At 49.5% G+C, this 16,355-nt stretch overlaps 2 protein-coding genes across 2 annotated transcripts; one reads left to right on the top strand and one right to left on the bottom strand.

The window, feature by feature from the left end:
* Positions 1-1,742: 1,742 nt before the first annotated feature.
* Positions 1,743-10,754, top strand: LOC104155597 (bestrophin-1-like). Its single transcript, XM_009698719.1, has 9 exons — positions 1,743-1,894; positions 2,810-2,904; positions 3,318-3,551; positions 4,627-4,781; positions 5,875-5,952; positions 7,418-7,570; positions 8,100-8,180; positions 9,030-9,181; positions 9,557-10,754. Exons 1-9 carry the CDS (start codon positions 1,743-1,745, stop codon positions 10,752-10,754), a joined length of 2,298 nt encoding a protein of 765 aa, XP_009697021.1.
* A 1,559-nt stretch (positions 10,755-12,313) lies between these two features.
* On the bottom strand, positions 12,314-14,946 carry LOC104156456 (ferritin heavy chain; the record flags this gene model as incomplete). The annotated part of the gene is made up of 3 exons (XM_009698718.1): positions 12,314-12,654; positions 13,670-13,795; positions 14,800-14,946. Coding segments are annotated over 3 exons (438 nt in total), but the record flags the coding sequence as incomplete, so codon positions are not given.
* Between the last annotated feature and the right edge of the window lie 1,409 nt (positions 14,947-16,355).

The following is a 16,355-nucleotide window of genomic DNA, read 5'->3' as shown; positions in this document are numbered from 1 at the left end:
CGAAGAGTCTCCCCGAGCACTTTCAAGACCCAAAGCATAGAGAAAAACAGCCAGCTTTCTGTAAGCAGCCCCCAACAAATTTATGGGTGTTTGCATACATTTCTTATCTGGATAGTCCATGTGTGTGCAGTCTCTAGGGCAGTTAAAAACCACTCTTCTGAGTCCCGTGCACTGGCCAGAAATACGTATGGCAATGTCACGAATGTACAGGAGGCTCCAGTGAAAGGGGCATATGTGCAGCTGGGGAGCCCTTGGCAGGGCAGGTGCCAGCTCTGCTCCTCTGATATAACCTGTGAGGGGAGGCTCAGGGAGGGTGATGAGAGAGAAACCCAAAGGAGGGGCAGCACCAAGAAGCCAAAGCCAGGACAAAGATGTTATTTGGTTGCAGTAGCCAACAAAACAGACTTTGCTGTTTTTCTTCACCAGCTCACTGGGACCTCCGTTGTCCCCACATAAGCGTAGGTCTTTCATTGAGATGCTCAAATGAGGAGCACGGACACAAACTTACCTGCCTTCAGCTGCTGCTGCAGAGCAGTAAGGTCTGAATTGTCCCTTGAAGTGCTGCTTTGTCTCCATCATTCAGGGAAGAGCCCAAGGCCCCACAACTATTCACATTATTGCCTCTGTTAAATAGCAATGTCTGTGTAACATCCTGATAACATGCTAAGATTTAGAAATACCAATAGTTTCACGTTGGATAATTATTTATAAACCTATTTATAAACCTATTTATTCACCTATCTGCCTAGCATGGATTATACTGGTAGAGTTTTTTTGTTACAAATTCAGGTTTACATGAATGTGAGTCTGATTATGAATTGATGATAAAGAATTATTTATCTAAGGTTAGACTAGAAGAAGTGCAATGGGGATGCTGGATGATTGGGAAGCATTTCACGAGCCTGAATGGCTTTTTTCATCCAGTGTGATTTATTGTGCAACGTATGGGTGAAGGAGAGGGGAGGTGGAGTTGCTGGAATTTGTGCTCTGTGGGCCTGGCCAAGCTCCATCCCTCAGTTCTCTAACAGGGAGGGCTGTTCTGCTTGCAGGACTAGGACCAGCATAGTCCAGATATGGCCTTCAGCCCAAATTTAAAGACAGCTATACTTGTTGGGCAAGTGCTACAAAAACTGTCAAATCTCCAGGGGTACCTTCATCTGGATCAGTACCAGGAAATCTCTCCTTTCTGGGGTTTTTGCTTTCCTGTTTTTTTTTTTCTTGCCAGCAGTATTCCAGGAAGACACTTCCCAACAAGTAGATTTCCAGAAACAACGTATTTGAAATACAGTAAGAAAAAACTGATTGGGGTAAGCCACTTTGGAGTTTGTGACCCTGAGAATTAATCTTAAACAACCCTTTTGTGGAAGGGAGTGGCACGTGGGTACTGTCCTCTGCAACCAACCAGCCCCACTTGAATGCTGGCAATCAAACCCTAGAACCCAAGGGCTCCACCAGAAAGCTATCCACGCTATCATTGTAACCAGCTCATATACAGCTCAAAGACAGGAAAAAGATGGCAAGCTCATCCAGTTAATTGCCTACCATAAATTTCCTCCTGGTTCTCTGTGTCACTGACCTCATCTTACCTGTCTTTTGATCTCAACTCATCGTTTCTTTCTCTCTTCCTTCCTTCCATCTTGCTTGCTTGCTGGGACGCTCGAGGTGTCCCTGTCTCCTCCCTCTGTGCAAGCTTGCTGGCAGCTTCAACATCTGCTCATTTTGTGTCTCCACTAGGACCTGTGATGACAGTGACATACACCAACCGTGTGGCTGACGCCCGCCTAGGCACCTTCTCACAGCTCCTGCTCCAATGGAAAGGAAGTATCTACAAACTTCTCTACTCCGAGTTCCTTATTTTCATCTCTCTCTACTTCACCATCAGTCTTGTCTACAGGTAAGCAGCCTTACACCCCGACACTAACACAGCCCCAACTCTTGGCCTGTCCTGGAGCAACGCAGGATTGGGACAGTGATACTGGTGAAGAGGAGCTGGGCAGCCACTCACCAGCCTCTGTTCACAGGAGGAAAGGAAAAGTCCTTTCTCACTGCTCCAGTATGGTTTAGCAGCTGATAAATCTCCTTTTTCTGTCCTGGGAAGTAGCACAGTTTCTCTTCCCTGGGATGAAGAGTTGCATTTGATGATCACCTACAGAAGAAAAATGTGCAGATCAGTGGAGACCAAGACTGAACTAGTCCTGGAGATGGCCCACAGTGGGGAGCTTTAGGAGCAAGTTTCCCTTGTTACACAGCAGGGAACACCTTGGGTACATTTTTGAGAGCAGACATCACCTCTGGGACCACAGATCTGTAATATGGCAACTGTGCTCTGTGGCTGGTCTGGTTTTGGAGAGACAGGGAGCTCCCCTCGCTGGTTCAATCACAGACGGGGCACAGAGGCAGGGAAGCAGCTCTAAGAAAGGGGCAGGAACTCACGTAAGAGCAGAGCTTGGACTGACATTTTGCAGATATTAAGTGAACTGTGGTGCACATCCAAGCTCTGTGTCAAACCCGTGATACCACATCACACTCTCCCGAGTCAGAAAAACAGGGGTGGTCCCTGACATCAGACTGCATCGCTTAGCACACGCTCTCTGTCAGTGACCGCTTCTGGCTCCTTGACTGGTCTTTTGGGGAGGTGGGCTGATGTCCCAGGCTCGCAAGGGCTGTTCACTCCCACCATCCCCAGACTCACGGCGTGGCAGTGTCGTGACTACCCATCCTTGGCGTTCCTTACCAGACTCCTATCCCAGCAGGCCCAACAAGGCACAGACTTTTCTTTGAGGCTGATGCTTCTGTTTCTCCCCTTTAGGCTGATCCTGAGTGAGAGCCAAAGGCTGATGTTTGAGAAGCTGGCGCTCTACTGCAACAGCTATGCTGAGCTAATCCCCGTGTCCTTTGTGCTGGGTAAGGAGCTCTGTCTGGGAACACACAGGGAGGGGAAAGGGACAGCCTTTCTTTTCCCTGGTTTGATATAGCTCTGCAGGAAGGCAAAATTTGTGAGCAGATTCCTCCCTCTGCCTTTGTAAAACTCCTCAAGCAGAATACATCACTTCACATCGCAGCTGTGAGGTATGCCGCCAGCACATAGCTTGCACTGGCCAGATGTACTGGCATGTTCTGGGTTCTGCCAGGAGGGCAGACACCAAGTAGCACCAAATAAACTGTGAAACCCAGACTCTAACTTTAGCATGGAGATCGGAATTACCTTCCAGGCATGCCTGCACCCATCCCCGTATGAGCAGTACCAGACTTCCTAGATGTGAGCATTTACATCTCCCACTGCTTTAGGACAGCTAATTTGCTCAGCTCACCTCTAGGTTTCTACGTGACTCTGGTGGTGTCCCGCTGGTGGGCTCAGTACGAGAGCATCCCATGGCCTGACCGGATCATGAACCTGGTCTCCTGCAACGTGGATGGGGAGGACGAGTATGGACGGCTCCTGCGTCGCACCCTCATGCGCTACAGCAACCTGTGCAGCGTGCTGATCTTGCGCTCAGTCAGCACTGCTGTCTACAAGCGCTTCCCCAGCATGGAGCATGTCGTGAGGGCAGGTCAGTACTGGTGCTGCCTTCTGCGCAGCTCTGGCACCAAGCAGACAGCAGCACCTTACTGCTGTTTTGGGGGAAAAGAGCCTTGGAAAGGGCCACATGACCTCCAGACTGGAGACAGGATAGTGCCGCAGTGTGCTCAGTTGATGTCTGCAGCGGGTGCTAAGCATCTGCTCATGCCCTAGCTCTGCTCTTCTGAAATAATCAACTCCTTATGTTTCCCTATTGCATAGCATGCTTGTTCCTACTGGTGGCTGGAAGGCTTGTTTGAAAAATGAAGGGTCTCTGCCCAAATTTTTTACGTCAGGAGAGTGTCGAGATCCGGTTTGTGAGTGCAGATATGCTGCAGGTCACAGGGCAGCCCTGGCTGATCAGGTCAGGGTAACTGTGGTGCAGCGGCTTCACTGAGAGCTGCTCACCCTGCACTGAAAGCGTGCACGGGGAGAGAAGAGCTCTCTGTAGTAAAAGACCCTGTGCACAGATCTATAGCAGAGCATGAGCAGACCCCTGCCAAGTGGTATGTCTGTCCTCCCTCAGGGCAACAGTTTTCCACTGAGCAGGTGGGAATTGGAGCCTCAGACCTCCGACCTTAACTGCTGGGCTCCCTGAATCCTCTCTGAAGATGCTCCTCAAGGTACAACATTTCCCAGCCTGCCCAAAGGGAGATGTCTGCACCTGCCCTAGTCAACTGGGTTCCCTTTGCAATCCCGAGAGAGACACAGGCACTTCTAGGACACAAGTTATCCCATTCTCAACAAATGTCTACATACATCAGGCAATTGCACCCTCAGCAGTGCTTTATCTCCCTGCTGACTGTAATCTGGTCAGATACGCTGCAGACATCCAAAGTGAAATGAGATATAAAGCCTGCCTCTCACACTTCTGTAACTCGGTGTTTTAACAAGGAGACTTGTCCTCCTTCTATGTGTCTCCCAAAGGCTGAGTGCCTGAGTCTTTCCTGTGATTTTTAAGGAGAGCTAAGGTGACCACCTGAGATTTAGATGTTTCCATTTCAGACCAGATCAATACCTTTCTGCCCTCTATGGCCATCCTCTTCAATCTACTCTTTTCCACCCAGGTCTCATGACACCAGAAGAGCACAAGAAGTTTGAGAGCTTGAATTCCCCCCACAACAAATTTTGGATCCCATGTGTGTGGTTCTCCAATCTGGCTGTAAAGGCAAGGAATGAGGGGAGGATCCGGGACAGCGTACTGCTCCAAGGCATCCTGAATGTGAGTGACAGAGGCAATAGGCAACTGTTTCAGATCCTCATCCAGTCCTCTAGGTGGAACTACAGGGATTTCCAGAGTCAGGCAAGGAATAGGAATGGTGAGGTAGGACAGTAAGCCGAGCCTGTCCTTGGGGATATTACATTAACTTTGACGGGAAATGCCCCCACTGCCACTCTCCAGCTTGTGACAGAACAGAGCGTTTCATGGCCTGCTGACATGGTAGCAATGTCACATAGAGGCGAGAGGAGTGTGACATCTTCCTCAGACATGGGACTGGGAAGAACCATGGGACTCACATCTAGGTGTGGTAATGGGAGACACCCATGTAGCAGGTCCTTGATCAGCCGTTCTCCAGCCTTCACATGCTCCAGAGCAGCCAACGACAGTGGCCAGGGGAGGTCTCTAGGATACAGATGGAAAGCCCCAAGGAAGCATGGAAGCATGTATCTGGAAGAGATCAGGAGAGGTCAAAAGCATCCCCAACAACCAAGGTCCCTGTAGAAAACTTCACTATTGAAAACTCTCAGATAGTCCTGGGAAGCAGGTCATGCTCCACCGGCAAGACCTGGCAATGATCCCTGCCCAGCTGCAGAGAAAAAAGGTCCAGAGCAGCTCAACCTTCCTGGTATTCATGTGCAGAGAAAGACACATCATTTCTGTTGCCTGGAATGAGATTCATCTGCCCGGAGAGAGAGATCTCCCTCTGGGCTATTTACCTAGACTGACTATATAGTCAGGAGAGAGAAATGGATGCCCCTGGGACATTCTTTGCCTAACCTGTTGGCTGCTCATTTTGTGAGCAGATAACCTCTGCTATGAAGTGAGCTAGGAAGGGATCTTGGGCTCAGATGGAGACACTCAAGCAGCACAGAGTTCCTCCAGGGCAAGCGTGTGACCCTGCTGGTGTTCTGCTGGGGTGAGGCTGGGCACCGAGGGAGCAGGGGTCCTGGCTGAGCCCCCCCCCTTCCAGAGGAGGCTTGAGCAGGAGGGAATGGGCTGGAGCAATGAAGGGCAATGAAGCTGGAGAGGCTGAGTGTCCCGAGAAAAGAGATGCAAAGTTACGCTGACAGGCAATTCCTTTTCCCCGCTGCAGGAGCTGAACACCTTGCGCAGCCAGTGCGGCCGACTCTATGGGTACGACTGGATCAGCATCCCCTTGGTCTACACTCAGGTGAGAAGGGATTCCCCACACCTATTGCTCCGCTGCCTGTACACACTGCCTCATGCTACAGGGGGCACCCCCATTTACACCCATACCTGACCCACACACGGACCCCTCACCCCCACCTACACACATCAGCGCTCTCGCATACGTCGCTCGCCGTCCAGAGGTAACTAACCACGACGTGTGCCACACGGGTACACGGAAAAAGACAGATATACGCAGACCCACTCCCTGCACTGCCTCGCAGGGAGCACGTCCCTGAGGCAGTTTTTTCTACTCAGCAGAGCTGAGATCTGCCTGCCAGCAAAGCTCCTCCAGCAGGCACGGCAGCTCCGATGGAGTTGTGCCACGTGTGTGAAAGAGAGCTGTGTGCGTGTACTCAGCTGTTTAATAGCTCTCTCGATGCAAACCCAGACAGACACTTCGGCACCAACTCGCTCCTTCGTCTCATACAATCCAGCTGCTCAGATAACACTAATGCACTCCACCGTGAAACGGGAACTGCTTCCGTTCACGCAGCGTTGAAGGTTAATGGGGAACACGTTGGAAAATTATATTCCTGTGCAGATCAGTGTCCTGCACACTAGGAGCAAAAGCAGTATCATGGCATGTCTTTGCCCCCCCTGCAGTACACAACCCTTTTCTTTTATAGGTGCCCATCCACAATTCAAAGTCTGTCGCCTGTCATGAAACAGTTCACTGCAAGGAACTGCATGGCTTGCCTGAGAGTCTTGTGATGCTGGGTGTTTGTTTTGAACCCCCTTGCTGGTTGCATCAAAAGACCACGCAAAAGTCTCAGCTGCTTTTAACTTGAAAAGGGGAAGTTTCCAGTCCCGTGATTACAGAGAAAAGCACAAAGTCCATTGTAGCCTGAAATCTGTGCAAGCAAGCAGGTAAATAGAAAAAAGGCCCAGCGTGAGGGACCAGGAAGGAAGGAGCTAGTTCAGAGCTGGCAGCACTGCCAGGGTTCCCCTGCCTGACTTGGAAGCAGCCTGCCAGCATGGACTGAGCCATGAGGGGCTCGAAACAGCTTTCAGAAGAGGCAAGGATAAGAATAAAAAGAGTTCACAGCACCCCTTACTTCAGCAGCAGAACAACCATGCAGCCGTGTGTCAGTTGTTTAAGCTCTTTCCAGCCAGGATGTCACGTGCTTTCTTCTCCCACTGTCTTTCTGTGACACCTACGCAGATGCCATTCCAGGGACAGCAGGGAATGAAATACGGTGTATGTACCAGCTAAAGGGCAAAGGGCATATTTAAAGTTTTGTGCAGTGGAAATGCATCTTCCTGCAAAAAGCAGAGGCGAAGCCTGTCATAACTGAATCCAAGGCTTTCAAAAGGCTACAGAGCCAGCAGCTCTGCAGCAGCTTGCCACTGTTTGGAGATGTGTGGGGTGGAACTGAAGAGGGATGCTGGGAAAGCAAGCTGGGAACTCAAAACTCCTCTGGTGTGTTCCCTGGATTCTTTCCCAGGTGGTGACTGTGGCCGTTTACAGCTTCTTCCTGGCCTGTCTGATCGGACGGCAGTTCCTGGATCCAGAAAAAGCATATCCTGGCCATGAACTAGATCTCTTCGTGCCTGTCTTTACCTTTTTGCAGTTCTTCTTCTATGCTGGCTGGTTAAAGGTAAGTCCAAGAAAATACATCTGGAGCCAGAATGTGACCCAGCCAAGGGTTTTTCCCAGAGTGTGCTCACCAGGGACCCAGCTGTGTTCTTTGGTCTATGGGCAACATGTCAGGTGCTGGCAGACAAACGGGAAGCCGACATTTGGCTACCCTACCCTGGGCTGAGGGTCTTGCCAAGACCTTCTCAGTTTCCGAGTGTCTCACCCTGGAGATGAGATCCACCTTTCCTAAGCTTTGGTCCTGACTCGTTTGGGGAAAAGGAGAGGCAGTAGGCTACACTCTACCTGTGGTGGTGGTGGTGGTCTGCGGTTGCAGGAGGGCTATGTGAGCAAGAGGCAGTTACCGGTGTGTACCAATGCCTCTCAGGCACTGACAAGCCTCTATTTTTAACCCACCCCTTTTTGGGAGGAATAGCATTTCTCCGAATTCAAGGGACAACACACTTGACTCTGTCCTACAAGCCTTCTCCTTGAAGGGAAAGGGGCAGGCATGACCATGATGACCTTTGCTATGTGCTCTCCACATGCAGGTGGCCGAGCAACTCATCAACCCTTTTGGGGAGGACGATGACGACTTTGAAACCAACTGGCTCATTGACAGGAACCTGCAGGTAAAGTGAAGGCAGGATGCTCCAGTTGAGCCTGACCTGCAGAGGAACGCTGAGGCAAGACTGCACCTGAGGGTTTAGCAAGCCCTATCAGTGCAGTCAGGACGTTCTCCTCCAACACCTCTGCCGCCCACCGCCCATGCCTGCAATGGGGGGAGAAGTAGTCCCTGTTACCCTTGCGCTTTCCTGAGGTGTTGGTGGCTGCACGTTAAGAAGGTGCCCAGGATCTCCAGAGAGAGACAGCTAGGAGAGCAGAAGGAGAGCCTAAGTCTTCCCAACAAATACAAGGGCGAAGGGGGCCAGCTCTGTGTTCCTCCTCAGCAGCCAAGGAGACACCCCAGGAAGAATGTGGGGCAAGACCTGTGCCAGGAAGACCCTCCCCACACAAGGGAAGACAGGGCTTTAGTGTATCGTTGTACACAGAGACGGATTGCAGCTTTAGTCCATGCTCTGGCACACGCTGGATCCAAACTGTTTCACGCCCTTGCTACCTTTGAACACCACATCATTCCTGCCCTCCCTAGCTTTTCCACTTCGTGTCTGCATCTAAAACTGACGCCTCTGCTTTCTTCCATGCAATAACTCTCCACCTTCAGCCCTTCCTAACACTGAGCCCCTCAGTCCTAGTGAGCATATTGCTTTCCTACCTCCTTCGAAATCCCTTTCCTTCTACTTAATCAAATCTCTCCGTGGGAGAAACAACCCAAGTGACAGGAAACCACACAGCAAACCCAGCCACTTGCCTCATTTCCGTGCTACATTGCTTCCTCCTGCCCTGCGTTCCTTTGTGCACCGATAATCGGCGCACGTAATGCTGCTCGCCCCGTATGACATTTCTGCTGTCCCCTGCAGGTCTCCCTTATGGCAGTGGATGAGATGCACCAGGATCTACCCATTCTGGAGAAGGACCTATACTGGAATGAGCCCGATCCCCAGCCACCCTACACCGCAGCCACCGCTGAGTACAAGCGCCCATCGTTCCTTGGCTCAACTTTTGACATCAGGTGAGTGCAGCCACAGGGTGTCAGAACAGTCCACGTTTACACCTTGCATCAGGTCTTGCACAGGGTATTACGCTTGAGGAGTAAGAGTGAGCAGTAATATCTTTCTCCATAGTCTGTGAAATCTTGCTCTAGGATACTTTTAGGCTCATGGAAAGACAATAGTGAACATCCTCCACAGAAAAGGGTGCCTCTGACCTCTTTCCCCTCTCCTCTCCACTATAAGCATCCCTGTTGTGGGAGGCCTAACACCTACCTAATGGCAATACAGAAGAGAGGCTTGCCTCTGCCAGCAGCATTCCCTGTGCTGCCAGCCTCTCCACCATAAACCACCTCCTTTTGTGGCTGCGTAACAGCCCCTTTTGCCTTTCTCCCCAGCATGCAGAAAGAAGAGATGGAGTTCCAGCCCCTGGAGCAAATTAAAGAGAACGAGGAAGCCAACCACTCCACACCGTTACTGGGACACCTGGGCCGCCTCCTCGGCGTCCAGTCACCGAGCTTCTCCAGGTCCTCTTCCCGGATGAACCTGCTGCGCAGGCGAGGAGACCCCACGTCTCCCTTCTCCCATTATACGTACCAAGACATGGGCAAGCCTGGAAGCCCTTGCAGTATCAATCAGCCAAGGGGAGACTCCAGCTCACAGGAACAGTGGGACAGCGAAGACGGAAAACTAAGGGAGTTTGACGCCTTCATGTCAACCCCATTTTACGAGAGGCCTGGTTTCTACAGTGCTCCACAGACACCGATCAGCTCTATCCCTATGATTTTCCCCTCTAGACGCCAAGGCCGCAAGAAGCCTCCTGCACTGTCCAGCATCGCTGCATGCTCGACTTCTCTTAGGGATGTCATTGTCAACTCCTCACCTTCCAGAGTCAGCGATACATATAAGAGCCAGAGCTCCCTTGGCTCAGGTGCAAAGGAAACATTTATTTGGCCAACAGATCGGAGCAAAGGTCCTGACTCACTGGTTGTAACAGCAGAAGAGAAGAGCAACTCTAACAGTAAAAGCAGAGAAGCTGCCACCACAGGAAGTCCAGGAGCTCAGTCCGCAGCATCCAACAGCCCTAAATTCCCCTTCTTGGCAGAGTCCCCAGAGCACGAGAAGCAGGGTAGCTTCAAGAGTCTGAAGAGCTTGAAAGCTTCCCACCCACCCTGGCTAAACCTGGAGAACACAGCATCAGCCACTCCCAATTCTGAGCATTCAAGTGCCTTTCACACTCCCAGTAACAAAACCCCCGGAGGCAGTGCCTCCCTCTGCTTCTCATTCACTCCCGTAACATCGCCAGTGCTGGAGAGATCCCACATGGGGAACATCGGCCCTGATGCTCGCAGCCTAAGTTTAGAAGACGCAGCCAGCGCTCCAGACCAGCATCCAGCAGAGGTTTCCAGGAACACAAGAGATACTGGAAACGGGAGCAGTAATACTCCCTCTACAAAAGAGCCAAGAAGAGCAGAGAGTCCATCCCCCAATGACTCTGGCATCTCTCTAGCCGAAGGTGACTACGTGGGGCTGATGGAGGTGATCATGGAGACCAGTGAAAGCACATGTGAAGAGCAGATAGATCAGTACAGCTAGAGGAGACCGAGAGGCACACACGGTTCTGCTGAGACATCTGCCATATCAGTGATATCGCAGTGACTTTACGCCTGGCCACACTGGCACCACCCAAAGAGAAGGGCAGTGCAGCCAAACCACCTACTGCTGGAACACGTGGCTAGAGCCCAGCCTAGGCTAGGCTAAAGCCAGCACTAATGACACCCTGCTACTGGCCTCAGGTACAGCAGCAGGCACAACTTCAGTGTTGCAATAAAAATTAAAAAAAAAAAAAAATCCCTCTACATTTGTAGCAAAAGAACAAGCAAGACTTTGAGCATTAAGCATTGCAGATACCTAACAGCAGAGCAACAGCTCACCAGGTACCAGCCTGAGGAACCTGGACTGCAGGTGTGGCCCAAAACAGAAGAGGAATATGGTTAATATGGATACCTCCCCCCTCTTCACCACAGCAAGAATTGGAACTTGAGCTTTATGTTAGCATTTGTCACAAGACCCGTTACAAGTCTCAGGCAGGACTTGCACTACTGACAAGATGCTCCAGGGAAAGTAAGGGACTGAAGCAAATGACATCATTTGTGACGCAGACCCACAGTGCCTCTTGCAGTCATGCCTAGCTGGTGTCTTCCAGTTCTGGAAAAGTAACGGGGTAGGGCAGGGCACAGGTCTACTAGAGCAGGTGGCTGCAGTCAATGGCATTTGCCCAGCACATTGCTTCCTTTTGAAGTTCCACATCACATCTGCCACCGATTTGACAGTGCTCAGAGAATAAGTCATCTGGATGGTAGCAGACACCATACAGCTATTTTTTTTTACTGTCTTTCCCAAGAAAATAAAAGCAAGGCTGAAGTCCAGGATCACTTGTCTTGTTTCCTCATTTTAGTTTCCATGCAACAATAGGAACTTAAGAGAAACCAGAGTTTTCCTACTTCCTCTGTCTTCAGAAGCAGCTGCAAATCTCCCATATCACACGGTGCACATGACAAATTCACTCAACCTCCCACACCCCTTCCAATGCCTTCACAACAGCTGCCCCCCCCCTCTCTGCCTTCCAAGCACAGCCGCTAGACCGCTCCAACTCCTGATACAGCGTCCTTGAGGCAGTTCCTGCAACACTGCTGTTTCAGTCCAGCCCGATTACAGTAGACAGCTCTAAAGTCTTGATTCACGGTCCATTTTCTCCATATACAAGTGTAGTTCCATTTCTTAGACAGGCATGACACCTAGCAAGGAGCTAACCCCCTCCGCCCCTTCAGTTGCCTCATCTAAATTCACAGCGACCAATTTCGGAAGCCCAGACACTCAAGCCTTCCTTTCCTTGTGCATTCATTACAGCAACAGCTTCGGTGGCAAAGACATTTAAAATACAGCTTTAGTCACTGAGCAATTCTTGCAATGGATCCCACTGGATTAGAAAAAAAAAAGTCATTTTTATAAAAAGCGCTAAGCAAGTAAAACCTAATCCCTCTGATATATTCCTTCAACCATGCCCAACTTAAGATGGCTGTCACAACAGAGACTATGGAGCACAATCCTGCAAGCACAGGCCTCTCGCTCCCGAGAGAAACAGAAAAAGCCAACTTGAACCAAGTCACTTTATTGGATGGAGGGCAATACACAAAACACAAGAGAAGAGAGGGGTGATATTTGGTACAGAGTATAAGAACTGTTTATCTAGATAGCTGAAGATGCATGCACAGATGGACAGTAAAGTAGGAGTCCCACTGAAACCCACAGGGTAGCTCTTGGCAAGACTTCAGCTCTCATTGTCACTGTCCCCGAGGGTGTGCTTGTCAAAGAGGTACTCTGCCATGCCATATTTTGGTGCCCCCATCTTCCGCAGGTTGGTCACATGGTCACCCAGCTCTTTGATGGATTTCACCTGTTCATCCAGGTAATGAGTCTCAATGAAGTCACACAACTGAAAGGGAGACAAAAATGCTTAAATTTAGGCCTGGACACGGCTTATCCCGCTGAAGCAGCATCTGAAATCCTACCAATTCTCTCTAGGGAAAGGAAAGAGATACAGAATGACAATTTTAAAGCTGCAGGAGATAACCAAAAGGAAGAAGCCTTTAGTTTCACCTCAGCAATGCCAGAACAAGACCAAAGCGAGGCAGGCTTATCTAGGCACACTTGCTCCAGAACCCTGCAGCACAGTGCCAGCTCAGGAAGTCTCCCCCCTCTTCCTCACCACAGGAAGTAACAAGAAAGTTTCTGAACAGATTTAGAAGCCCCCACTCCACAGCGCTTGAATTCATGACCATGAGGATTTACATCTGTAGAACAGTCCAGCTATGTTGTTTCTTTTTTCACAAGTCCCTCAAATTTATGCAGGAGACTCTCAAGAGTACTTTGATTCAGACACATGCTAATCTCTGATACTAAGAAGCCTCAATCCAGCCTTGCCAATAGCTTCCATCTGTGAAGAAACCTGTGTTTTCAGACACTGTGTTCTGAAGTGTCAGGGCTTTTAACATTTGGAAGAAGTGACTCCAAAATTTTATGACAACAAAGCCTTAAGGCATCCATTGCTTTAAAGTTAGAACTCATCCCCCACAGAAACAAGCCTTCTCCGTAGAGCTTAATACATTTCTTCTCTTCAAAATGCTGTTTGCATGAATGCCCCCTGTTCCCAAAGCAACAGAAGGGTTTGAACAAAGTGATGCACCCGCTGTTCTGTAAGGGAGGCCACAGCCACCCTAACACACTACAACTGGTCCTCCTGGAGAAAGATGGCAATAACCCTACCAAACAGCTGACGTACAGGCTGACACCCGGGCCCTTCCCTTTGGAAAGGCTGCACCACTAGTTCACATCCTTTTTTCACCTTTAGGAATGGCACGGACACATAACTCGCCCCCAAACCCACACAATTAGACACATACAAGCTCCCTCCTTGCACAGCCACATTCTCAGCTTCAGCATCTACTCACGTGTGGGTCATTCTTTTCAGTTGCCAATTTGTGCAGTTCTAACAGTGACTGGTTCACATTCTTCTCCAGGTGCAGGGCACACTCCATTGCAGTCAGTCCATTCTCCCAGTCATCACGATCTGGCTTCTAGGAGGGGAAAAAGCACATGACCATATTTTCTCTAAGTACCCACAGACCATTAAGGAGCAGGGTCTTTTAGACCAGTCTCGAAGCCTGTTTAGACCAAGTCCAGGCATTTAGGCATCTTCAAAAACTTGGCACACACACAGAGTGCACACTCAGAACAGAACTGAATGCATGCTCCAAGGCCCAGATCTGTTGCAACTCCCAGGTTCTCCTCATGTTCTCTGAGGTCTCGTAGGCAAGACAGCTAACAGAGCTACTGTCTTCCTCCTCCCGTTATAACCTGATGCCTTAAACATCTGCCTACGTAAGTAGGCAGTGGGCACAATCTCAGAAATGAAATAGGTAAGACAGCAGTACAGGCAAGTCTAGCCTTCAGTTCAGAACTGCCTAGTACAGAGTCTGATGTTTGCAAGACTTACTAGTAAGCAAGGGAATTCTCCCCAAGTGCCTATCACTTACGTTGTTTGCCGTCTTCCCCATGAAGAGTTGTCTTGCGTTAAACTGGCCCTATGACATTGCTTACTTTCTGCTGTTCTAAATAGTCTAATTAAAGTGATTTCAAGAAAACAGTGCCATGAAATCTTGCAGTGAGCCATAACAAGCAACTGGAAACTTGAGATTTCATATTCCCACGGCAAGCGAGTCAAGAGGTCTCTACAAAACAGTGTAGAGAACACTCTCGCCATTAAATTTAAGGCAGATGAACCAGTTGCGTTCTTGTTACCCTCACCCCACAGCAAGCCACCTAGGGCTAGGCATCCTCTTCTTACACAGGAAGTACTTTTTATGAGTCAATCAGCACAAATTATCAAATTACTACGCATCTCTAGATTTTGGGGGGAGTGCCACACACAGATTGTTAGCCACGCGGTATACTTATCTACTGTCAGGTCCTGCTCCTTCTGAGAGAGGATCCACAGGGAAATTCATCCCCTTCCAGCCTGAAGACAGACCGCAAGTCTAGTTCTGCATTAGACAGGACAACCCATAGCTCCACTCCTCACCTTGATGTCCTGCAAGAAGATACGTCCGCCCCTCTGATTCTGTAGCTTCATCAGTTTCTCAGCATGCTCACGTTCCTCGTGGGACTGATGCAGGAAGTACTTGGCAAAGTTTTTGAGTGCCACATCATCCCGGTCAAAATAGTAGGACTGAAAAATAAGAATTCATATGCTCAAAACCCCAAGCCTCACTCCAGCAGCCACACAAAGCCAAGTCCGTACTGTGACTTCAGATACGTCACCTATCAGCCCTACTTCAAGATGGATGGAGTCCAAGCTAAGGCTCAGCAGTAGCACTGACAACAGGAAGGCAGCGTGGCAAAACTCTTCCCTGAAGAGCAAGTTAAAATTTAATCCTAATCAGGAAAATCTAACCTGTATCCCTACTATTAACACCACAGACACAAATAAATGGTACTTGTGGTTCAGTTCTGAAGATAGAAAAAAAAAATCTCACACCCCACAGATATCTGTTCTTCTGAGCAGCATTCAAATGCCTTAAACACAGCAAACTTGAAAAACCTTTTTCAAGGAGAAGTTTTCCTTGCTCCCTTTGTTTGTCTGAGTTCGTTTACAATGATCATAAGTCAAGGTTCTGACTTGCAATACCAGTTAAGGGTGGCCAAGACCTTTAAGGTACTTCTGCAATAAAGCTCCCACGCTTCCCTAGGCTTATCAGGGATTAGACCAAGACGTACACTTTCTCCTTTGGGGAAAAAAAAAAAAAAAAAAAAAGTATCACATTTTAAGGACAAGCAATAAATCGAACGAAAATATATATTCAACAGCAAATACAATATCGTCTTTTTTGAAAGCCAAAAAACTGTAAAAGGAATTAGAAGCCATCACACAGCTTGTTTGTTCTTTGGTCAGAACCATTAGGCAGGATTCAATGGAAAGCTTTGTATCAACTGCCCGTTATTTACCAGACAAACTACTACAGAACCCTCTGCTCTTAAACCAGCAGCTTGGAGGTTCAAGGCAAGACACTGGTGCTTGTGTACCGCTATCATCCACCCACATAATTACATTCTGCTCGCAGCTGGGGTTCAGACCTTCACAGTAAACAGAAGCAAGCTGTAAAGTTCTACACCTAAGTGCCACGACATACTACAGCGTCACTAGAAAGTCTCAAGTTACCTGCACCAAGATTGCTGCACAGAGGCCAGAGCTGCTGTTTGGACCGAAGTTACTCATCTCAGCTATGGCTAAAATGAGAATCTCATGCCAAGTCAAACATTTAAGCACAGCGCTAAGGGAACCACGGATTCCTATCGATTCACTTCAAAAAGTATGAACGAAAGACCTTGCCTCAGAGACAAGCACGCCTGTGGGAAAGGTGCCAATCGCCTCCTGCTAGCCAGCCCAGCCCCAAGGGCAGAGCCGCTTGGAAGCTCCTGAGCCGTGCTGATAACGAGTCCGCCAAGGGCAACAGAGAGCGAGCGGTTAACGTGTAACTGAAGTTCGCCACCGAGATAAAGGCCTTACCTACCGAAAACAAGCGGCCGCCCCACCCCCGGGGGAAGGCCGAGAAGGCCCCAAAGGCGGGGGATGGGGCG

This window comes from Cariama cristata, unplaced genomic scaffold, assembly GCF_000690535.1.
Source record: "Cariama cristata isolate BGI_N322 unplaced genomic scaffold, ASM69053v1 scaffold21514, whole genome shotgun sequence".
NCBI classification, from domain to species: Eukaryota; Metazoa; Chordata; class Aves; order Cariamiformes; family Cariamidae; genus Cariama; species Cariama cristata.
This window is presented reverse-complemented; position numbering and strand designations above follow the sequence as displayed.